The sequence below is a fragment of the Centruroides sculpturatus genome, unplaced genomic scaffold (assembly GCF_000671375.1).
Source record: "Centruroides sculpturatus isolate CEXI.00-Female unplaced genomic scaffold, Cexi_2.0 scaffold930, whole genome shotgun sequence".
Lineage (NCBI taxonomy): Eukaryota > Metazoa > Arthropoda > Arachnida > Scorpiones > Buthidae > Centruroides > Centruroides sculpturatus.
In genome coordinates, this window is record NW_019385100.1 from 134,877 (window position 1) to 157,316 (window position 22,440).

The 22,440-nt window shown below is 30.0% G+C and overlaps 1 protein-coding gene and 1 long non-coding RNA gene across 2 annotated transcripts in view; one reads left to right on the forward strand and one right to left on the reverse strand.

Annotated features, from left to right (window-relative positions):
• Positions 1–13,089, forward strand: part of LOC111634678 — a 61,586-nt gene extending 48,497 nt beyond the window's left edge. The window contains exons 20-25 of the mRNA XM_023379514.1: positions 3,450–3,814; positions 6,067–6,238; positions 6,536–6,839; positions 8,093–8,327; positions 11,086–11,254; positions 12,490–13,089. Coding sequence (XP_023235282.1) covers positions 3,450–3,814; positions 6,067–6,238; positions 6,536–6,839; positions 8,093–8,327; positions 11,086–11,254; positions 12,490–12,879 — 1,635 coding nt within the window. The 3' untranslated portion in view covers positions 12,880–13,089. The remainder of the gene's footprint in view (positions 1–3,449; positions 3,815–6,066; positions 6,239–6,535; positions 6,840–8,092; positions 8,328–11,085; positions 11,255–12,489) is intronic.
• Positions 13,090–15,369: 2,280 nt separating this feature from the next.
• On the reverse strand, positions 15,370–18,730 carry LOC111634688. Its single transcript, XR_002758261.1, has 4 exons — positions 18,507–18,730; positions 15,885–16,001; positions 15,743–15,815; positions 15,370–15,673 (listed from the first exon to the last, which is right to left on the reverse strand). It is a non-coding gene; the product is annotated as an uncharacterized LOC111634688 (long non-coding RNA).
• Positions 18,731–22,440: the final 3,710 nt, after the last annotated feature.

Genomic DNA, 22,440 nt, shown 5'->3' on the forward strand with positions numbered 1-22,440 from the left:
ATTTCTTAAACAGTCTGTAATGGAAGGAAATGTCATGATGATTTTAAACTAAATATTATATATATATATATATATATATAGAACAAATTCAAAGTGTGCTCAAATTTTTCCTCAAAACATTGCTGGAATTGGGCATATCTCCTATCCAAATTAGACAATTATAATTGCCTAGGGCCTAGATCTTAAAGGTGCCAAAAATTATTTGTTTCCTTTTATTTTTTTATATTTGAATATAAATGGTTAGTGAACAAAGTAATCATTCTCTAAACCAATGAACTTTCAGACTTTCATTTATTATCAGCACCTATAGAGTAGGTATAGATTTTTTAGAGTATAGATAGAAGTGAGTATTGGTTTGGTTGGAAAATTATTGGTATCAGATCAAATTGTCAGAATTCAGTATCATATCATCTCTAGTCCTTAGCACTGAAAGTGGTTAATTAATTAATATCAATTTAAATTTCTCTAGTAGTTTTAATTATTATTTATTATAATTAAATCTTTAATCCAATTCTGCTATATAAATCAATTCAACATGATGATAAGATTATCAGTAAATTATTCTATCTTATTTTGTTCATATTACTACCATATTTCTTAAATTTTAATACATGCCACAATTTTGAAATCACATTTTAAGATTCTTCTTATGAAGAGAAAAATTGTAAATTAATCAGTTTTGTTAAATAATGGGCTGGAAAAAAATTATATACTATGAAATAGGTAATGTTTAGCAGCTTTATTTCCATTCTCTGTCAAATATAATAACTTTTAAAGTTGCATTATAATGTTATCCTGAAAGTATTTTAAATGAGAAGTGTAAATTAAACACTCGTTAATAACAAATTTTACTTGAATTAATGTGACCATTGATCAGTGTAACTAAAATAATCTGTTATTGGTGCGTAATGCATTGCATGATCTATTTATAATTGTTGATTTTTTTTACCTGTAAACGTAAGATACCATTAATTGTAAGATACATCTCTATTTAAGATAAGTTAAAATGAATAAAGAATTGAGGAATTACAGAAATTATTATTATTTGATTTTAAATTTATAATGATTCATATAGCTATTATCAGAAAAATATGATTACTAAAGGCTGGATTTTAGATGCTGCACCTTTAGGGGAGTATTAAAAAATATTTGAATTAAGCATAAATATCATATATAAACATATATCAAATGATAGTGAGGGTCTTTTTTGCACCTATTATAATGTTTAACACTGTTTGCACTTAATTAAATGACAATTCCAGAGGTAATATGATCACTATTATCACTGAAGCACTAACACCTTGCTCAATAAAGGATTAATGGTTAAGAGAGAGAAGTCAAAATTTAGTGAAACTCAAGTTCTAATGTAATTAGTGAATTGTGATTTTGTTTGAAGGAGTGATGTACATAACTAATAAAAACATTAAATAGAAATATTTGACAGAAATCATTACTAAAAAGCAATTTACTAGGGTTTTTCTTCATTACAAATGTTATAAAATTATGGATATTATCAAAAATATACTAAATAGAAACTTTCATATATGTAGGAAAAAGAACAATGAAGGAAAGTATAGTCCAATTATGATCCAATTGTTGGCAAAATAGGTGAAAACCCCTTTAATTCTTGTGTTCCTCTTCTAACGCTCAATGTCTTCCATGATCATCTTTTCCTGCCTTTCTCAACTGTCATTGTTATCCTTCTCTTCTTCCCCTCATCTGCCTCTCCTCTGTACCTCCTCAATTATTTTCTTAACAGTTTAGGAATTTCACTCATCTAACTCTCATATATATTTAGCATAAATCTATTGTTAAAACCATGTAGTGCTTTGTAGAGAGAAAATTCAAAATATCTATTAGTGAAGGCACTGGAGAGTGAAAAAATGGCAAAAAGATTGACTACAGTCAAATTTTGTGAGATTTTGCAAGAATTTAAAAATGAAAAAAGTATTTCTGATGGAAAATCTATTCAGTGCAATATCTACAATGTGACAATAAATGTCGATGATAAACATCAAAAGTTTAGGATCCAGCAATATATAAGAAGTACAAAACATCAAAAGAACAAACTCTTGAAAGAAACTTCATCAAGACAGAAATGGTTTATTGGACAGGTCTTGCAAAATGGAGTCAGTTCTCCAAAGAATTAATTTTTTCTTGATACTGCTGAAACATTTATCAGGGCAAGAATTCCATTATTGAAACTCAATATTTAAAAATTATCCTGAAAAATATGTTGTTAAGAAATTGCCAGATGAAAGTGATATTAGGAAGAATTACTTACCTTCTGTTTACCAGGCATTTTTTCAAAAACTGTTAAGTACTGTACTTCCAGGCAAGAATCCAATCTGCTTTATCTTGAATGAGACTACTGATGCATATAGCATAATAGGCATGTGTTAAATATCTTGGTAGTTCCTCTGACTGGCCAATCTAAAAAACCTATGTTGCTGAAAACATATTTTTTGAAAAAACTAACAACACATTTGTCATACAAGCTTTTAATGATGCCTGCTTGAAGCTTTGGCCTGATGGATTTCAATATGATGATATGATTCTTATTCTCTCAGACCAAGCATCATAGATGATTCTTGCTGTTAACAATTTGAAAGGAATGTACCCAAATATGAAACACGTTACTTGTTTAGCCTATGCTATTCATAAAGTATGTAAATGTATTTGCAATGAGTACTCTGTAGTAAATTCATATATGTTTGAAATGAAAAAAATTTGCTAAAGTATCCAGCAAGAGAGCAGCAATACAAGGACATTATTAGTCTGCCTCTTCCACCTGTTACAATAGTAACTTGCTGGGGAATTTGGATAAATGCTTCAGCTGTTTCATTGTGAAGATTTCAGAATTTCTTAAACAGTTGCAGCCAGAAACTGCAACCATATATAAAATTAAACAGGTCATAAAAGACCAAAAATTGGAAGAGGAACTTTATGCAGTACACACATTTAAGTTCTTAGTAGAAGCAATAAAAAGTTTGGAAGAAACTAGAATTATTATGGAATATCAGTGGGGAATAGTTAAAGGATTTGCAAAAGAAATGCTTGAGCAGTTGATTTGGGAAAATACAAATATTCAAGAATTTGTTCATTCCAAAGATATGAACCAGAGAATTAAAATAGTTTGCTCCACTTGTTTCTGTAGAAGTAGAAAGACCTTTCTTCATATATAAACATTTGTTAGGAGACAAGCAAATGAACTTTACAGAAAAATACATCAAAATGATAAATATTATGTACTATCAATACAACAGATTTTTATTTGACTAAAACTAATTTTGTTTTCTGAAATGTAAATTTTTGCACCTATTCTGCCTCTTTTTGGCCTTTTTCCTACACTTTTTTTTGAATTTTTTTGCACCTAAATCCAGCCTTTAATGATAAGAGAAGTTATAACATTTTTTAAGATTTATTTTATACTTATAATTTTTAAACAGCTTCCTCGATCATGGGAAGGAACATGGAGAAATCCAGTGTTTCAACTTTTACCTCAATTTCATTTGGAAAATCTATTTAAAAGAAGATATATAGTGCCACCATTTTATAAAACAGCAATGATATTTGGTCCACTTCATGTTTATACTTTTGATGGAAAAGTATATGAATTTCCAAAATATCCCACACCTGATTGTATGTACTTACTGATGCATGACACTAGGGAATCATCATTTTCTATTATGACTTCAGAAAAAACAATTTATTTGCTGTTTCCTGAGCTAACAATTTCAATAAATTCTGATAAAAAAATTTATGTGAATAATAGTCATGAAGAGAGTGCTGTACCCATTGAATCTCCAAATGGGTAAGTTTACATAACTATTAATTTTTTAAAAAATGAATTTTTATAGTTTTAATAAATAAATTAAAACAATATCTTTACTTAAGATTCATTAAATTCTTAGTGTCAAATATTTTATTAATGACATTTAACTATTTCCATATTAGATCTTAAGTTTTCTTCTATTTTCTGAAATATGTATTTTACTAGATTTTTACTATTTAATTAAGAATAGATTGCTAATTTAATCATTCAAATAAGTAATAGAAAAAATATGATCAAAGTAAAAACAATAATAACTTATCATTAAAAAAATAAAATAGATTTCCTTTTGCAAATAAAAATATTTTTAATATTAGATATTTTGAAGACAAATTTCTCATCTTTAAAACAACTATAAAAAGTAATATAAAGTTACATCAATTACAATTACAAAATGGAGAAATTAGACAAGAATTGTAGCCAAAGGAAAACAAGAGAATATCTGAAAAAATATTAGGAATAAATACTAAAATTGAAGAATAATTATTTATTTGTTAATATTTGAGTGTCCAGAAATGTATTTTTAAATGTGATTAACTGTCTTATATCATAGATAAAAATTTAGTTTTAGAAAACCTGAATCATTAAATATTTTGGAAGAATAACTAGACAAAATTAGTTAATTTCTTAAATTGGTCCCTTTAAGAAGGAAATATAATTTTATAAGTGTATGATATTCCCTGGTGTGTAATGAAATGTAAAGTTTTGATAAATTATTGTAACCAATAGTGGCATATACAGCACAAAAAGTTGCTAGGTTGCCAGCTTTACAAATTCTAAATAGTGTGAAATAAACATTAACTTGAAAAAAGCGATGAACAAAAGAAAATCTTCCCTTCAGCTATTTTAATGCTGAAACTAGCATGCACCACAAACATGCACTGAAGTAATGCTGAAAAGATCTCTTTTGTCCCTGGACAGATGTTTAAATTGACATCCTGTATATGTGGTGTGGCAGAAAAGTAATAAGACAAATTTTTTTGCAACAATTATATTAATATATTAATGTTATCCCCTTCAAAGTAGTTCCCTTGGGCAGCTATACATTGGTAAAGGCGTTGTTGCCAGTCTTCATTGCAGTGCTGGAAGGCTTCAACTGGAATCACCTGCAGCAACATGGTTATGCTCCTTTGGATGTTATCAACAGTACTAAGATGACATCCTGTCAAATGGGTTTTTATCTTGGGGAACAAAAAAGTCACAGGACTGAGATCAGGTGAACAGGGGGCCTAGGGAACCACAGGAATTTCTTTTTCTGTCAAAAACTGATTGATGGAGATGGCCATGTGACGGGAGGAGTTGTCATGGTGGAGCATCCAAGTGTCTGCAATGTTCCATCTGATTCGAAGCACTCAATGTTGACAGTTTGACCTCACAAGCTCTCACTCATTNGGGAACCACAGGAATTTCTTTTTCTGTCAAAAACTGATTGATGGAGATGGCCATGTGACGGGAGGAGTTGTCATGGTGGAGCATCCAAGTGTCTGCAATGTTCCATCTGATTCGAAGCACTCAATGTTGACAGTTTGACCTCACAAGCTCTCACTCATTCTACATTTTCTGCAATTCTCAAAGTTGAATGCTCCCTGAGTGAGGTTTGTCTTCTACTGTTTCTAGGCTTTCCAAAAAAATGCTTTGTGCCACCGAAAAACTTGTGCTTATGATAAGGAGTTTCCCATAGGCTTGTTGCAACTTTTTGTAGGTCAACCTTGTGGGTTCACAAAGCTTAACACAAAATTTGATGGCACAACATTGCTCCAAATTTTGCTATTCCATTTTCTGTAATGAAATACCAAAAAACAAAACTCCACTTATCATGCTCTTTAAGATTGCATAGATGAATAANCTTGATTTCTATTATACTGTTTTAGATGCGGGTTTTTGCGTTTTTGATTGCGTTTTAATAGGGCACGCCAAGAGAATGTACACTAAAAAGAAATTTTTCAAAAAATTTCTTCCCACACGGGGAAGTGTTATACATTTATACACTTTGAGCCACAACAACGCATGGCGGGGTCTGCTAGTAGTTGAATAAGGTTGAAACTGTTACTGAACATATAGGAGGGACTGACATACAAGCTATATGAAAGGGAAGTCTGCAGTATTGCCAAATTGCTCTCAGTGACGCCAATCTCATTACTTTTCTGCCACATCTTGTATAAGATAATATATGTAGTCACATATATGAAAAGTATATTCTATTAAAGTATTTTTATTTTTACTTATTATTTCAGTAAAGTATCAGTAACTCGTGAAGGGGAAATTATAGCAGTGAATACTATTGGACTGAAGGTTCTTTGTGATACAAAAAGGATGTTTTGCATTTTTATGTTGGATCCATTACATCACAATGGAATTATGGGATTATTAGGCAATGCTGATGGTGAACATTACAATGATTTTATGGTTTGTATTTAAGATAATCATAAAATTCTTCTTTATTGATTTTTAAAGTTAAAAATAAATGAATAAAGTAATTTAAGCATTCTTAATTGAAAATACATATAAATTTTTAAATACTTGTAAATAATTAATTGATTTATTTATAAATTAAATAATAAGGTAACTATACTTTTAATAAATGAATGACACTTTTTAAATAGTATCAGTGATTTATTATGTAACTTATTTAGCACTTATTATTGAGGTGCTTTGAAAAAAAGGAATTGATAAAAACTTTAATTTTATGTATTTATTTTTCAGCTTGCTAATGGTACAATTGTTCAAACTGCAGCTGAATTGGCTCAGGGATATGAAATGAGTAATCACAAAATATGTAGACAACTGCAAGAAAAAATGAAACCAGAATGGTCTAGTAATATACATGATCAGTGTTCAAATACATTTACACGTCACTTATCGACATGTGCAGTTTATTTAGATATTGATCAGGAAATTTTTAAGGAAGCTTGCTATTGGGATGTTTCTGAAGGAAATAATGCATGCTTTAGTCCAGATGCTTTAGCTGGATTTTGTACAGTTAATGGAATGAAAACAGAACCTTGCTGTAAGTAATAAGATTATATCTCTAATTTAAAGATAAAATTCAATATAATTAGACTGATTTCAGATTTATAAACTAAAAATTAACATATTACATGATATTTAATAAAAAACACTCTTCTTTAACTGCACTTCATAAAAACAACTTAACCTCGAAACAAAACCTTTTAACATGCAGTCATTTTATTATCTATTCAAACACTTTTGTTCTTGAAGAAGGTCATTAAAAATGACAAAAAGCATTCGAATAGATACATGTAATAAAACAGCTGCATATTAAAAGGTTTTATTTTGAGGTTTAGTTGTTTTTAGTAAAAAACTGCCAATTAAATTTGAGTGTTTTGACCTCAAAGAATAACCATTGGAAGGGAGTGGAGTGGCTCAGTTGAAAACATCCTTCAAAATTTGATGCAAGATGGGATACTTTAACTACTAACTTAGTGAAGGGATTGGAGTGCAATTTGATGCATCCTGTTTGTGTTAAAAATTGGGAGGTATGGAACTGGAAATCCTGATTGGAACAAACTATGAATTGTTTTGTTTTATCAGCGTCAAGAAAGTAAAGGTTGTTAGAAGTGAGAAACGACCCTTTTGATGGTAAGGTTGAAGACAGTGGAATAGCAGAACACACCTTATATAGGGTGAAGTGGCAGTGGCTAAGTAATCAAGAGCCTGGGTTAACTTTTAGGTATTGATTTTAAGGCAGTTAAAAGAGATGGAACAAGTGCAGCTAGATTCAAGTTAGCTGGTTTACAGGGCAGACTTTGGACTCTTTCTTGAACTACTTTAAGCTCATTCCAGGATAGCAGTTATAAAGTATCCTGTCTTACACCAAATTCAATTTTGAAGAGCATTTTAATTGAACCACTCCATCCCTGCCAACATTACTTGCCTGTAGTTATTCTTTGAGATCAAAACACACTCACCTGATTGGCTATTTCATCCCTGTGTACACAACAATCTCATATACTTAAAACTTAAATATTTGTTAGGATATGATTTTATACTTTTTTATTTATATTTATTTTATCATTTTATTCATTATATTTTTGTTTTCTCAAATTATTTTGAAACTAATAATTTTAGAACAAATTTCTTGTCCATTAAATCAGAATCTGTTAAATTGAGGGTTTGCTGTAATAGTGTAATTTGTTTATTTTATGTTTTATTTTATTGACAAAAGTAAAACTTAAACAAAAACAAGCATAAAAATGTAAAGATAAATATACTTATATATCTGTTTTTATTTTATTGTAGCATTTAAACCAAGATGGTATTTAAAAGTAGTTGATTCTTTGCATAAATTAGAAGTTATTGTTATAATGGATCAACATTATTCCATGTTTTCCCCTGGTTTAAAAGGCCTTGAAAGTTTATTAGGAGCAGTTGAGGATGAATTCAGAAGTAACGGATACAGTAGCATACTTTACAGTTTAATAGGATTTGGTGGAAAGGGAATTCGTGAAGATCCACATATAATAACACCAAATACGTAAGTATAAGTTATAAATATTTTAATAGTTACTTAAATAGCCAATATATGATGTCTGTAAAATTTTGGGAAGTGTTCATAATTTTATTACATAAATTTACTTATGATAGCAAAATATGTTTTGAGATATTTGATACATTTATTACTCATGTTTGTAATTTCATCTATAATTCAACTTTAACATAAGTCCATTTATACTATGCTTACACTGAAAAAATTAAACTTGTTCAGAATAAGAATGTTAAAATTTAAATGAATTAAATTCATTTAATAGTAAACCAGATTAAATTGTCATTTTTTTTATTGAATCAAGTAATAGTAAATATTTTCACCAAAATTCATCAATGTCTGTAAATAACCAAAGTTTTTTTCTAATTTCATCTGAATTTGCCATTCAATAACATCAATAATCAATACCTTTAAACAAAAACAACAATTTGGATTAATTAATGTGTCAAATGCAATAAACTTGAACTAAATATCAAATACCATTCACACATAATGCATGTTTAAAAATTATCCTGGACTTAGTAACTATAAGTAACATGCATACACAGTATCTCTGAATGTCTCTGAGTCACATTGCTTGACAATTACTATGAAATAACAACATTGTTTCCAAGAAATACCATCTAATAGGCAACACAATTGCTTGAATCAATCTGCAAGTGACAACATTTGTCAGGACCCAACCAAGGTCCGAAATCATGTAAATCGCGGTATTCTTATGGTTAAGTAATAATGATAGATTAAATATGAGAGGGAGAGGAAAATCCCATAATTTAAACAACGCGGCACAAAATGTAGACAATGAGTCTCGGATGACTCCAACACATGTTAAACGAACTGTCAATGTCAGAATGAAAAGTTATAAGTCAGAGATAAGTGGTCATATGCAGGTATAACTTTGACCCCAGTGCTCATAAACAGTCAATCTTGGGAAACAATTTTGGAAAAGAGGAAAAGATTTAAGAGAGATAAATCATTGCATATGATCGTTCGAGTACCCAGGTGACAGAAATCGCGAGTAATGGAGCTAAATTATGAGCGCAAGTCTTGCAATTTTGTCAACAATCCCCAAAAACAATCGACAGAAAGGCGTCAAGCAGACACCTGGAATCGGACCTTTCCTGTGACCTGAGTCGGTCTCGGTTTTCCCCAAAACAAAAGAGAGACCAATTGGGAAGCGAGGAAGGGGACAAGGGGCCAATCAGAAGTCCGAATAGTGGGAGAAAAAAAACTGTAAAAATCGGAAAATCAAGGTCGGGAGAGCTCTCCTCTGACTCCACGAAAGGTCGCAACTGATATTGTGGTGTGTCGTCGGCACAAACTTTGGACTCCGCCACTTCCAACTTCCGATCATCCGCCTTGATCAGCGACATTATCTCATCCACCCCGGGGCCAGACAGATGCCAAACTTTTCGTCTCTCTGCATCTCCGATGAGAACCTAGTTGAAGGACTGTCGATTGTCGATGTAAGCATAAATGTTAACAAATAAATCGCTTTCTTGTGTAAAACACATGTCATCACTTGCCTCCTCCGTCACAGCCCACATACAACTTTCCCTTAGGTTTATCCTGACGTGGGATTAATAGATCCCACCTAGGAAATGGCAACCTTACACTGGCGTCAGAAGTGGGATTTTATGCCCAATCTACACCAGTTCTAACCTTACACAGGTGCAGTGGAGTGGGTTTCAAGTCCCCTATCTCCTCTGAGTCGGCTACCTTACACATTGTGCAATACTTACAATTTGCATAAAAGGTGTTTATCAACAATTATTCTCACTATATAAAATTTGCATCTGTAGGAATGACACAGTAAAGGTTCAAAGATGGTAACCAAGTTTCAGTGTAATGTTTTGGTTGAAAGCAAATACTTATCAGTTGCAGATGCCTCAACATCATCATTTGAGTGCATATGATTGTGGATGAGTTGGATAAGGTGAGGCATAACGCTGTATATTTATGCTTCTTGTTTTTGTTTTTCTGCTCCTTTGCACAGCAATAAATGACTGCCATTTTATGTCAATAAAATAGTGCTTCTACTTGTACATGATAAGTATTTCTTCCTTGACCAGTGTTTTGTACTAATTACATCAAGAAATGTCACTGTTCCCTGGCAATTGCCAAGCAGTATAATTTGATACAATATTTAATAATTGAATGGTCAAAGACAGACTAAAGACAGGATATATATCTTGAAAGACATTTATGTATAAACTGAGTTGTTGTCACTGTAGATATTTCAGTAATAAAAACTATTGTTTCCCATTAGAAAAAGCTTATAAATTTAACCTTAAAATAATCTTGACCTTTGACCTAGACAATAAGGTCAAAGGTACATTCGGTTGTAAAATTTCCTGCTCTTTCCATTTCCGGTGTCAAAAATGTGGGTTCCCATTGAAGAAAACAGACTTGACATCCAAATGACCTTAAAGGTCAAGGTCACATCTGAGGTCACCAATTGATTGGTTCCTCGACAGCCTACAACTTTTGTCTATTACTTTATACCTTTTTTCCAAAATAATGATATCCAATAAAGTTATTTCATTGTCTCAAGATAAAAAATACACATTGTATATTGATGATTATATAGCTTAGTATAAAAATGGATTTAAGGATGCATAGATTGATAATATTTGTTTATAAAACTTGTATTTATTATGATGCTTTAAATTTATTATTGTTAGTCTGTAATAAATTTGTTTTGAAAAGCAATTTGCAATATTTTAAATATAAAATCATTTATTTTTAGTGATATATGGCATGTTTATAAAGATATTATATCAATGGGACAGTTATTGAAATTTGAAGGGAAAAAAAGAGGTGATGCTTTAGAAGCTGTAAAATATGCTACTACTATCCTGCCTTTTGACATGCAGTCTTCCAAAATTATTCTTTTGTTTACTGTAGATGATACAGATGTAAGTGATTTTTTTAATTATATTAGTATATTTCTTTAATTTTTAGTTTTTTGAATTGCTTCAAAAGATTTATTTATAAATTATATAAATATAATCTTGCTATTTTATATTTTTTAATAAAATTATTTGTAGTCAACTGATTGAGTATTCTTAGAGATTAAAATTTCAGAAGACAACTATAAAGATGATTTAAATAATTTGGATTTCTGTTTAAATAGTTTTTGAATTTATTTGATTTTTCTGCATTATCTTGTTTTTAAATGACAATATTTATTTTTAATCTACCTCACTTAATAATATGTCATTTATATTCTATTATATAATTTATTCTTTTGTTAAATATATATTCAAGATTAAGCTTGATCTAAGTTAGTTTTTTTCTAAATTAGTTCTCAATGAGTTATCATTTGAAAATTTGTTGAAAGATAAACATATGATCATTAAAAACAACTTCCTTGCTAAAAAATTACTTTATGGTGCTCGGGCACATCATAGGAAATATTACATAGTCTGCTGATTAATGAGGATTAAAATAAAATAAAAGCATTTACTCTATTCAAAATACATTCCTCCTGTATTATACAGTGAGTAGCATAAGCAGTCAAAGATTTGAATGACTTATGCATGGTCTCTTGGTATATGTAGAATGGAAGCTGTAATTAATTGAATGCTTTTGATGTCTTGAAAAAGTTCTCCTTTTAGAGGCAGTTTCAATTTCAGAAATACAAAGAAATCTCAGAGAAACATAACTGGAGTATACAGTGAGTGGTTGTGAATGCACAAAGTTTTTAGGCTATGCAGTTAAATGATGCAAAAGGTAGTTTAAAAATGTTAAAATATATCTGTTACGGATAATTGCAGGGCTGTGGAGTCAGAGTTGGAGTCGTGGAGTTTTGATGCTTTAGCGGGAGTCGGAGTCGGTAGATTTTTACGCGACTGCACAGCCCTGGATAATTGAAATGATTAGAAAGAAATTCAAATTTTTGACATCTTTAACTTTTCAATTTGGAATAACTGTTCTTATTTCTGAAAATATAAAAATTGATAATTTTGAGTGAACTTTCAAGAATGTAGGTTAATTTTTGGTTTTTTAAATTTTGACTTTTCATTAATGTCTGTTTCATGATTTTTATCAATTAATTCTTTTTAAATTATTATGAATTGTTTTGTTAGTAAAGATACATTTATACATATAACATTAATGTTATTTATATGAATATATATTTTCATTTCAGACTAGATACAGCAATTTGAAAGTGCAATATCTTCATCGACTCTTAGAGTCATATGCTATTACACTTTATACATTTGCTGATTTCTCTTCAATTGATAAGGGCAAGAAAGTATTTGGGCTTAGAGCAGATGGTCTTATTTTTCCTCAATCAAGAAGAGGAGAATCTTTTATGGATTTTCCAAAGACTGAAAAAGCAAAATTGACTTCCGGTACTCGTGGATCTATCTTTCTGAGAAAATTTGCAGAAGCCAATGAACCATATGCATTTTACAAAATTGCTGCAGAAGAATTCTATGCTAAAGTTAGGAAAGAAGTTTTGAAAACAAGAAAATGTGATTGGACATTAAATCATTGGTGGGATGTCCAGAATAAATGCCTTTTGGGTGATTAACATTTAGTTTATTTTTGTTTTTGGAAGATAAAAATTTATAATTTTTTTTTTTTGACAAAATTAATCTCTCTTTATAAAAAGAAAATGCATCAACTTTGATATGAAAACTGCTGTATGATAAGAAAATATGTATTGTCATCTGATTTCATATTACATAATAAAAATTCTCTAAATTTTCTTTTTGTTATGTATTTAAAGAAAATATTTAAATATTCTACTGTTTTATTCAATAAATTACAGTGAGTAAAATTCCTTTTAAATTTTATTGTAATTTTTTTCGTGAACAATTAAAATCTTAAAGATACTTAATACATTTTAATTCTATTGATAGTCTGATTGAATGCAGATTATATTGAAAAAACATCGCGATTTGTTTAATATGGAAAACTTTATTAATTAACAAATTAATATGAAACAATGTTCTATTAGAACAAATTATTAAAACTCCTAAATATTTTGGGTCTACAGCCCTATTATCAGAGAAGCACAATCTAAAAGTCTTTAAATGCTTTGACCTAAAGATGGCCATAGGGACATAAAAACATTTGGGCCTTTATATAATTTTTTAAATTGAGTTTCAAAAGGAACAGTTTATTTTTACTTTCCATTCAGGCTATTTTAAAATTTTTTTAATGCTATTAAATTTTGGTGGTTAAAGGTCAACGGGGTGGGAGTTGGGGTCGTGTGTCATATCTCGAAAAAGGTGGGACCTAATGACGATTTTACTCGTTATTAACATTTACAATTTTTTTACAAAACCCATCCTTATCCTAAAAGTTAAGCTTTTTATATTTTTGACCATTATAAAAGGACAAAAAGTTTTTAAAATATCATAACAGATGGCGCCACACACGCATTTTTACATGTTTCCAGGAAAGTTAAGCAACTCTTCCTGGATTTTTGTTATCAAACTAAGCTTTTTGTGTATTATTCTATTCAGACGAAGAAAGATTAAAATTACAAGTACGCTACTGGCATTAGATTAAGTAAGATTTTATGATTAAATTAGATTTATCATATTTTCCTAATAAAAAAAATTTGATGCTTAAAGAAAAAATTAAAACTGTGCCAATTGTTGTGCGGTATTTTGTATAATATAGCAAAGAAAAAAAATTATTGAATTATGTGGAGATAATTGCAATGCTAATTTTGGGGGTGTTAAACGTAGAGGAGTAAACAATATTTACAGTAGATTGAAGAAGGAACTAGGAAGAAATGTTGGCATTGATTACGGTGCTCACATCGTACATAACTGCCTTCAAACTGCAGTTGATGTTCTACCTATTGAAATAGAACCTTTAGTGGTCAAAATTTATAAATATTTTCACATTTATACGGTTCGAGTCACTCAACTAAAAAAAGAGTTCTGTGAATTTGTAGCGTATAAAAAGGGGCTTTAACATGGCAACATCGGTTTTCTTTCGCTATTTCCAGCTATTGACAGAATACTTGAAATCTATGAAGGACTGAAATCTTATTTTATTTCACAAGAACACTGTCAAGTGATGATAAAACAGCTTTTTGATAATGATTGTGGTGAAATGTATTTATTGTTTGTGCAAGGGCAACTCAAATTGTTAAACAAAGCTATCTTGATTATGGAAAGTGCAATTGATATCGTCAGTGAACCTGGAAAATTAAAAACAAACTGAGGAAAGGCGTGATAATAAATTTATGTTTCATGAAACATAACGTTTTAGAATATTAGAAAATAATGGAAGTATTAATATCAATACAATTCTACAAGATAGTATAGCATTTTATGACAGATGTCTTTCTTACATTGAGTTGTGGGAAAACAATTTTGGTGGAGCAGAAACTTTTACTTGGATAAACATCAATGAATTAACATGGACTGAAATTGAAGCTTTAGGTGAAAAAATTAAGGAAACTGTTGCAAATAATATAATAAACATGGGTCAACTGTTTGATGAAGTAGTGATTGCAAAAGCTTTTTGGTCAGCTAACTATGAAATTTGAAAAAAATACAAGTTGTGAAGAAAAATGGATACAACTTTTCAGTCATTTCAAAGAAAAGAACATTTCATTGCCCAATCTTATTCAAATTATAGAATACATTTTCAGCATGCCAGGCACATCTGCACCAGTCGAAAGAGTGTTTTCAATAATGAATATCATATGGTCTGAAGAAAGAGGTAGAATGGCTGATTCAACCGTAAATGCTTTACTACTCTGCAAAATTAACAGTGAATGAAATTGCAGTGAATTTTTCGATGCCATTAAAAATAACAAAAATTTTTTAAGAAAATTCACACAAGTGATAAATATTAATAACTTCTTAAAAGTAAGATGTATTCAGTTGAGTTATTAAAAATTGCTTTTAACTCGTTATTGTTTTTGTTAACAACTTCTTTATTTAGCCTTTTCAATCAGGTAGTTATCCTAGTAGGATTCATTTTCTGTTGTGAGTATATTCTAAAAATTGTCCCAATTTGAGAAAAAAAATATTATAATAAGCCAAATTCAGCATATTTTGAATTTTTATTTATTTCTCATAAAAGAACAAATAATAATGATTATTCATTTGAAAATACAAAGCACATGTAGTACATTAGATTATTGCTTAGTTTAACTAATTGCTTTTACTATTATAAATATAAAACTATTTATTTCCAATACCAATGTCAAATTCATCTGTTACATTATGAAAGCATTTGTTTAAACCAGTATTATTAAAATTGCGATCCTTGGATCGAAACATATTCGAATAATAATATTGTATATTAATAATCCCTTGCCCACCTTCACGACATCGCCGAGGGCTAACGTATGCCTATAGAAATATAATTTATTAACTAGGATTTCATTGAAAGTCATTAAAAATATATAAACAAACACATACCCTCGTGCGACTCGACGTAACTGTAGATAATCCCACTTCGGTCTTCACGACGTCGCCGAGGGCTAACGTATGCCTATAGAAATATAATTTATTTACTACGATTCCATTGAAAGTCATTAAAAATATATAAACAAACACATACCCTCGTGCGACTCGACGATTTTGTAGATAATCTTTATTCGGTTTGAAAATATGGAAAATAATATGTTATTTCTTACTGTCTTATTAGTATATATTTATTCATTACTGAGTTAATCGTCTAAATATGAAAAGTAATGTTTCGATTTTTATGAATAAGTTAAAATCTAAATGTATATGATTGTTATAATTTTTATAATATGGACGATATCAATCGTTATTTTAAATATTTATACAATGATTTAATTATTTACTTTTTTGAAGTTTTCTTAGAAGAAAATTTATTTTCAAAGTAACATATTTCAGAGAAACAACTGAAAATATTTGCTATTTTTACAATTTCGAGATGGCGTTTAACAATTGAAAATATAACAATAAGGATCTATTGTTAGGAAATATTTGAATGTCGCAAGAAACTTATACGCGTGACGTAATTTCTACGTCTTTATTTAATTTAATATAAAATGTAATATACTTAAATTTTTTGTATAGAAATAAAAAATTATTATAACATAAATGATATAACAGAAAACTTGACAAATTAAGTCAAATTGCGAACATTTTATTTTAGAAAAATAGTATACTATATTAATGATATTAAGTATTTAAGTAATAGTAATTTTGTGTAAGGTTGATTATAATTCCGCTACTCGCTCATAGATAAAGAGAATTGTTTTCGCTGTATAACAGCTAAATATAGAAATTTCAGAACAATAGGGTTATTGTATAACTCTTAAATATGTGAATTAAAGCGGTCAAAGTTTATTTGAACTATAAGTAACTTTTGATCTCTTGTATTGTGTCATGTTGCTTTTGGCTGAAAATCATACTTTTTTAGTGTAGTTATTTAACAAGTTATTTTCAGTAATGTGTATTGTTTGTTTATAGAGATCAGCAGCTACATGTGTATGACAGTGGTGTGCAACAAAAATTTGATGACTTTTTTTTCAGCAAGGGCAATAACTATATTTTTATAATTTGGCTTTTGAAAAAACATATTTTGAAGCTTTTTATACAAAAGTTTTTGTATGATGACATACGCATGGCCAGTGCAATAGATAACATTTTTATTTGGATAGCACAAACTACTACTATTAGGTGCGGTTATTAACCTTTCATAAAAGGAAGCATAATCACGTCTTTCACTTAAAGGAAACATTCTGGAATAGTGTTTCTTTTAAGTGAAGCATATTTTAACTTTTTTGTCACTGTGTAAGAAGCATAACCTCTATATAGGTAAGTAAAGGCCATTTATCATCAGAAAGATAAAATAAACATTCCTATTTGAATATATTGGGTAAGGATACTGATAACTATGTGTTACATTTGGAAGATTATTGAAAAAAGCCATTGATGCACTGTTTAACTTATTATTATGTGCAACAACTGCACTACTTCAATGCCAAAATCTACCATCCTCAATATGATGTTTTTCACAAAATTATGCAATATGTTACTTGTGTTTGTTCCAATTGGCAATATGTGCACAACCTCTTTAAAACTGGATAACAAGCTGTGTTTTAAATACACATTCTTGGTTGGCTGATTAAGGATGAAAATGTTTTTGGAAATGCTTTGTTTGAAATATTTCCAACCATATTTCCTCCCTTATAATTTGAAGAATTTGGTTGCAAGTGAATTTCATTCATTAGTACGAGTAAAACAACACTTTATCACCAGATAATAAGAAATTGTTTTTTTATTGATATATACTTTAACAAGTTTGATGGATGCTTTTTTGATAGAGGGTTGCTTTCAAAACGATTGCACAATTGTTGAATAGTGAATGGACTCAACAGTTTTAAGATATTCGAAGCCCTAAGAAATTGGTAAGCATGTTGCGATATTCAGTAAGCTAACAGGTATCATTGTGTTCTAAGAGAATCTTTGTCTGTTCCTAATAATAATTAGGAGGCTTGCCTGTTCTCCTAAAATATCAATCATCGTTACCTTGTCTGGGAGTATGGTTTCTAAATGATCAAAAGTGCACATAATAATATTAAAAAAGTCATCGGTAGAAAAATTAGCAGACTCTGACATAAAGAATTTCACGTTGCATCCATTCACAATTGTTTCTATAACATATAAGTTATCCACCTTACATGCCATGAAGTACTTTCAGGTCTGTGTTTTTAAAGTATATTCTTGCATGCAAAGTGTCATCTACTTGTACACTACATCATATGTGGTCAGTATATATTTGTAGTCAACAAATTCATTTGGATTTTCGCTATTATAAATTGCATAATCAACAGCATACTAAATTGATATGGTACACAGTAATGCTATAAGATATAACAACGATCTTAAAAGGAAGAGAAATATTATTCTAAACGCTATATCTGTTATGGAGTCCATAATTATACAATCCCGTAAAAAATACAGAGGAAATATCTGAGTTTATTTTAAAATAAAACAGGTAAAGTCACCATTTACCTATGAATGGGGCTAGAAAAAGATCTTATGTTTTTAATGATAATGAAAAATATAAAGACGTTTCTATCGCGAGTTATTTAATTTTGATATCTTAATAGAAAGATATTAAGTTACTTACTTTACGCAAGTTAAACTTATTAAAATACTGTATATACGAAAAATGATAAAATGGAAGGTAAAAATAACTCACAATTTCCGAAGAACGTTATATTCCAAGATGGCGAAGGCAATACGAAATGGAACGAATTCGAATTCGTCGAACGTTGCAATGCGTCACGCTTCACGTCACGAGTTCTACGTCATAGATGTAATCTTTCCAGTGTTTTAATCGCATTTTTTTAAAAAGGAAAGTATCTTTTTAACAATTTTCTTATCTCGGATTCGGTAAAATATTTGTTAAATGCTTGGCTAAAAAGAAAATTTATTCTGATAAACGTAATAAAATCACATGGATAGCACACAATAAAAATTAATTTCTAATAAAATACACGTTAGTATTTATTTTTTCGAACTTAATGAGAATCTTTTTTTGGACTTTTTCGATCTTCAAAATTAATGTGCGCTTTATTAATTAATTAATAAATGCTACCTGATTGGCTGATTGTTCCTCGCGTGTATTACGTCGTTGATTTGCCCACTAATTGGAATTTTGTATTGACGTTGTTTGATGGTCTTCAGAATTATAGCAATGCGAGTGAACAATGTCCCGCAGACAGGTCACCCAGAAGCTAAGTTTTAGACTTTAATTTACTTATAAATTACATTAAATGCAAATCTTAATGAATATAATAATTTATCTAATGAATTTGAAATTTTAACGCGATTTTTAATTTATATAAATAAATAAATTAATTAGTTACCTTGCTGAAGTTTTCTTAAAAGAAAATTCTGCCATAAAGTGAAGAGGAAAAGTAAACATTTTCGCAATTTTGTCGATTTTGATATATCTTCTGACAATTGAAAATACAACAATACGAAGCTAATGTTACGAAACGATCAAAAACAATATTTAAAAGTTCTTAATTCTTAAGACCCATTCGATATATCGGGAATGCTTCGAGTAATTAGAAGAAAAGTCCATCGACTGAAAATTCAATGCCGAAAAGCCAACACAATTCTATAACAATCGAATGCAAAACGTATTGTTGAAGAGCGCTAACAATGAAAAAATGAATTTTATTTTAAATCTTTTTTTATGGTTTTCATAATATTTTTAAAGAATTTTCGAAACTCATAAATCAAGAAAAATGTATTTTTACGGGTGTATTGTGTAAATAATAAAATTGTATTGTAAAATGTAAAATTCTAAGTACAGTGAAAACTGCTTAGGCGACCACCTGCATTCGACGGGCACCTGCCAAAACGGGCAAAAATTTCTGGCACGGAATAGTTTATCCATAGAGTCTTCGTATAAGTTACCTGTATTAAACGACCACCTGTGTAACGCGACCGCGGGCATCGATTTTTGGTCCGAAACAACATACAACACCTGTAATAAGCGACCACTTTCGCGAATGTATCTGGTCTAAACTATTGTAAGAACCCATCTCAACAACGTTTCCACCTCCTAATATAATGAATTAGTCTAAACTCTCGTTCGAACCCATCCCGGGCACTTCTCCCACCCTTGAAATTAGGTGCAGGTGTTAATAAATTAGTCTAGCAACAAAGGAAATTCATTTCAGTTTGTTGGAAAATGTCCGAAATGCAAAGTGCTGTCGTTAGAAGATCGTATTAAAGTTATCACAACAGCAATTAGCGGCGAAGTTTAACTGTGGGAAAACAAAATTTATTTTACCCTAGACCTACAGTATTTTCCTTGGGGGTGTAAAATATTGTACACGATACAATTAATCGGCTGATCTCATCGTTTGATAAAATCTATTTTTATTTATTTATTTTGAAGCTCATATACAGTACACGTGCGATAAATAGTTTCTGTATCAACCTACCTTATTTCCACGATATTTTTAGAAAAATAATATCCAAGTAATTTTCGCAGGCAAAATATTCAAAAAACAATAAACGCATTAATGCAAAAATCAGTTTTACTTCCTTTTTCGATTCCGCGATTGTAATGAAATCGTATAATGAGAAAAAATAATAAAATCGTTTTATTATTAATTAATAATTTTTCTTATTGTACTTAATTAATTAAGAAAATATTAAATATTAAAAAATACAGTATTTTTAAAGTTAAAATAAGATTAAACTAACGAAAACCAAAAGCAAAGTGATGGAGAGATAGGACGCGCTTGTATATTGATGACGTAATACACGTAACTGAGGAGCGAACGAAAAGAACCGAGTCGAATTAATTAAGTCGGAAAAAAGAAAGTGTGCATTATAATCGAGAAAATGCGACTATTGTATTAATCTTTAAAGTATTGGTGTTAAATCTGTCTTATAATATCATGACGACTCCTGTAAATCGGGTTATCCGATAAGAATAAAATACAATACCAATATAGCCCTATCGTTGAAAAAATTCGCTTATTTTTTTCTCATCTCGAGTTTTGCTTAATAGAAATGGCTAAAAAGTGCGCAAAATAGGTACGGAAATACGGTATTACAGCAACACCTGTATTGGACGACCACCTGTCTAAAAGACCACTTTTTGTAGGAACCGTGGGTGGTCGCTATAGACAGGTTTTACTGTATACAAGTTTTTAATGGTGGTGACCAGACCATAAACACGGATTTCGATCAGGGGTTCGCGCCTCATTCGGACGAGCTGGCAGCGGGAGTTTTTCCTGCTTTTCCTCCTTGCCAATGACGCCTGAATAGGGACCAGCTTTTCCTTCAAGTCCTCCCGAAAAGCATTCTGTCCCCCTTTCTCGCGTGGGCCATCTCATATAAGGCCAGCTTTGGTCGCTTCGTGACCTCTCTCCTGTCTTCCTCGGATTGATCGTCTTCGATAAGGCCGCTTCTTTAGTCGCTGTGCGATCACCCCTCCTGTTTCTTCAGAGTACAAAGTGTAAGGCTATATACACTCCACTATCGAGATGAGAAGAGATGAGTATACAAGTTTTGAGATAGATAAAGTGAAGGATTGGAAGTGTGTAAAATGGTCAATAAAGTGATCAACCTACTACACCAAATTCGAGTTTGCGATTTTCTAATAAAAATTAGTGAAGAAAAAAATTTTTTTACATAGGCTCTTCGATTGGGCATCTTTAGACAAAAACTGATCTATTTTAAATGTTAATTTTAAAAATTTGTTTATATTTGACACTTATTCAAAACATTTTCAACCAATTCATTATGAAAACTGACTACATACGGAAATGTTGAATGCACTAATTCGTCTTAAACCACAACAACATCTAATCAAAGAAGGAAAAGTATGTGGTATTTATAAAAATAATATAAAATTACTTATTCACCGCATGTAATGTAATGTAAGCATTTAACCTATAACAAGACTAATCTTTTAAAATAATTTCATTGTTTTATATGGATTTTACATCTATTTTGAGTTAAATTAATACACAACAACGAAATTAACATTATCCACGATGCTAAGCAGTGTTTTTAAACGAAAAACAATATTAAACCAAAATAATTACTTAAAAAGAAACTTATTTTTTGATTACACAACCTAAGCTTTTCTTTTACTTTCGGATGGACCTTAGTGGTTTGCTTAATAGTGTCAATTCACTTTCTGTTTTAAAATCGTTTATCAAGCCGTACTTTTGAGGTGGAAGGAAAGCATTGAAAAGAAAATTTGCATACTAAATTATAGAAAAATTTATTAAATTCTGGTAAAAACATAGAATAATGATTACATACACAGAATTTCAAAAGCATAAGAGAAGATTTTATAATTGGAAAGATCCCAGCGACAATAACAGATACCAAATAGACTATATAATTACTAAATAGGGATACAGGAATTCAATCAGATGTAGACATAGACTCTGATCACAACCTCTTACACGCAAAACTTAAACTGAAGTTAAAAAAATCAGTTTTAAATAGACTTTAGAAAATTTCAAAAGGACAAAAACTCAAAGAAATAAATTAAGAGGGTCCTGAAGGACCAAACAAATTGTGAATATTAATGAAAGATTTGTCCTACAACAGAGAAACAGGTTAAAAAAACAAAGGGTAAACCACTCATC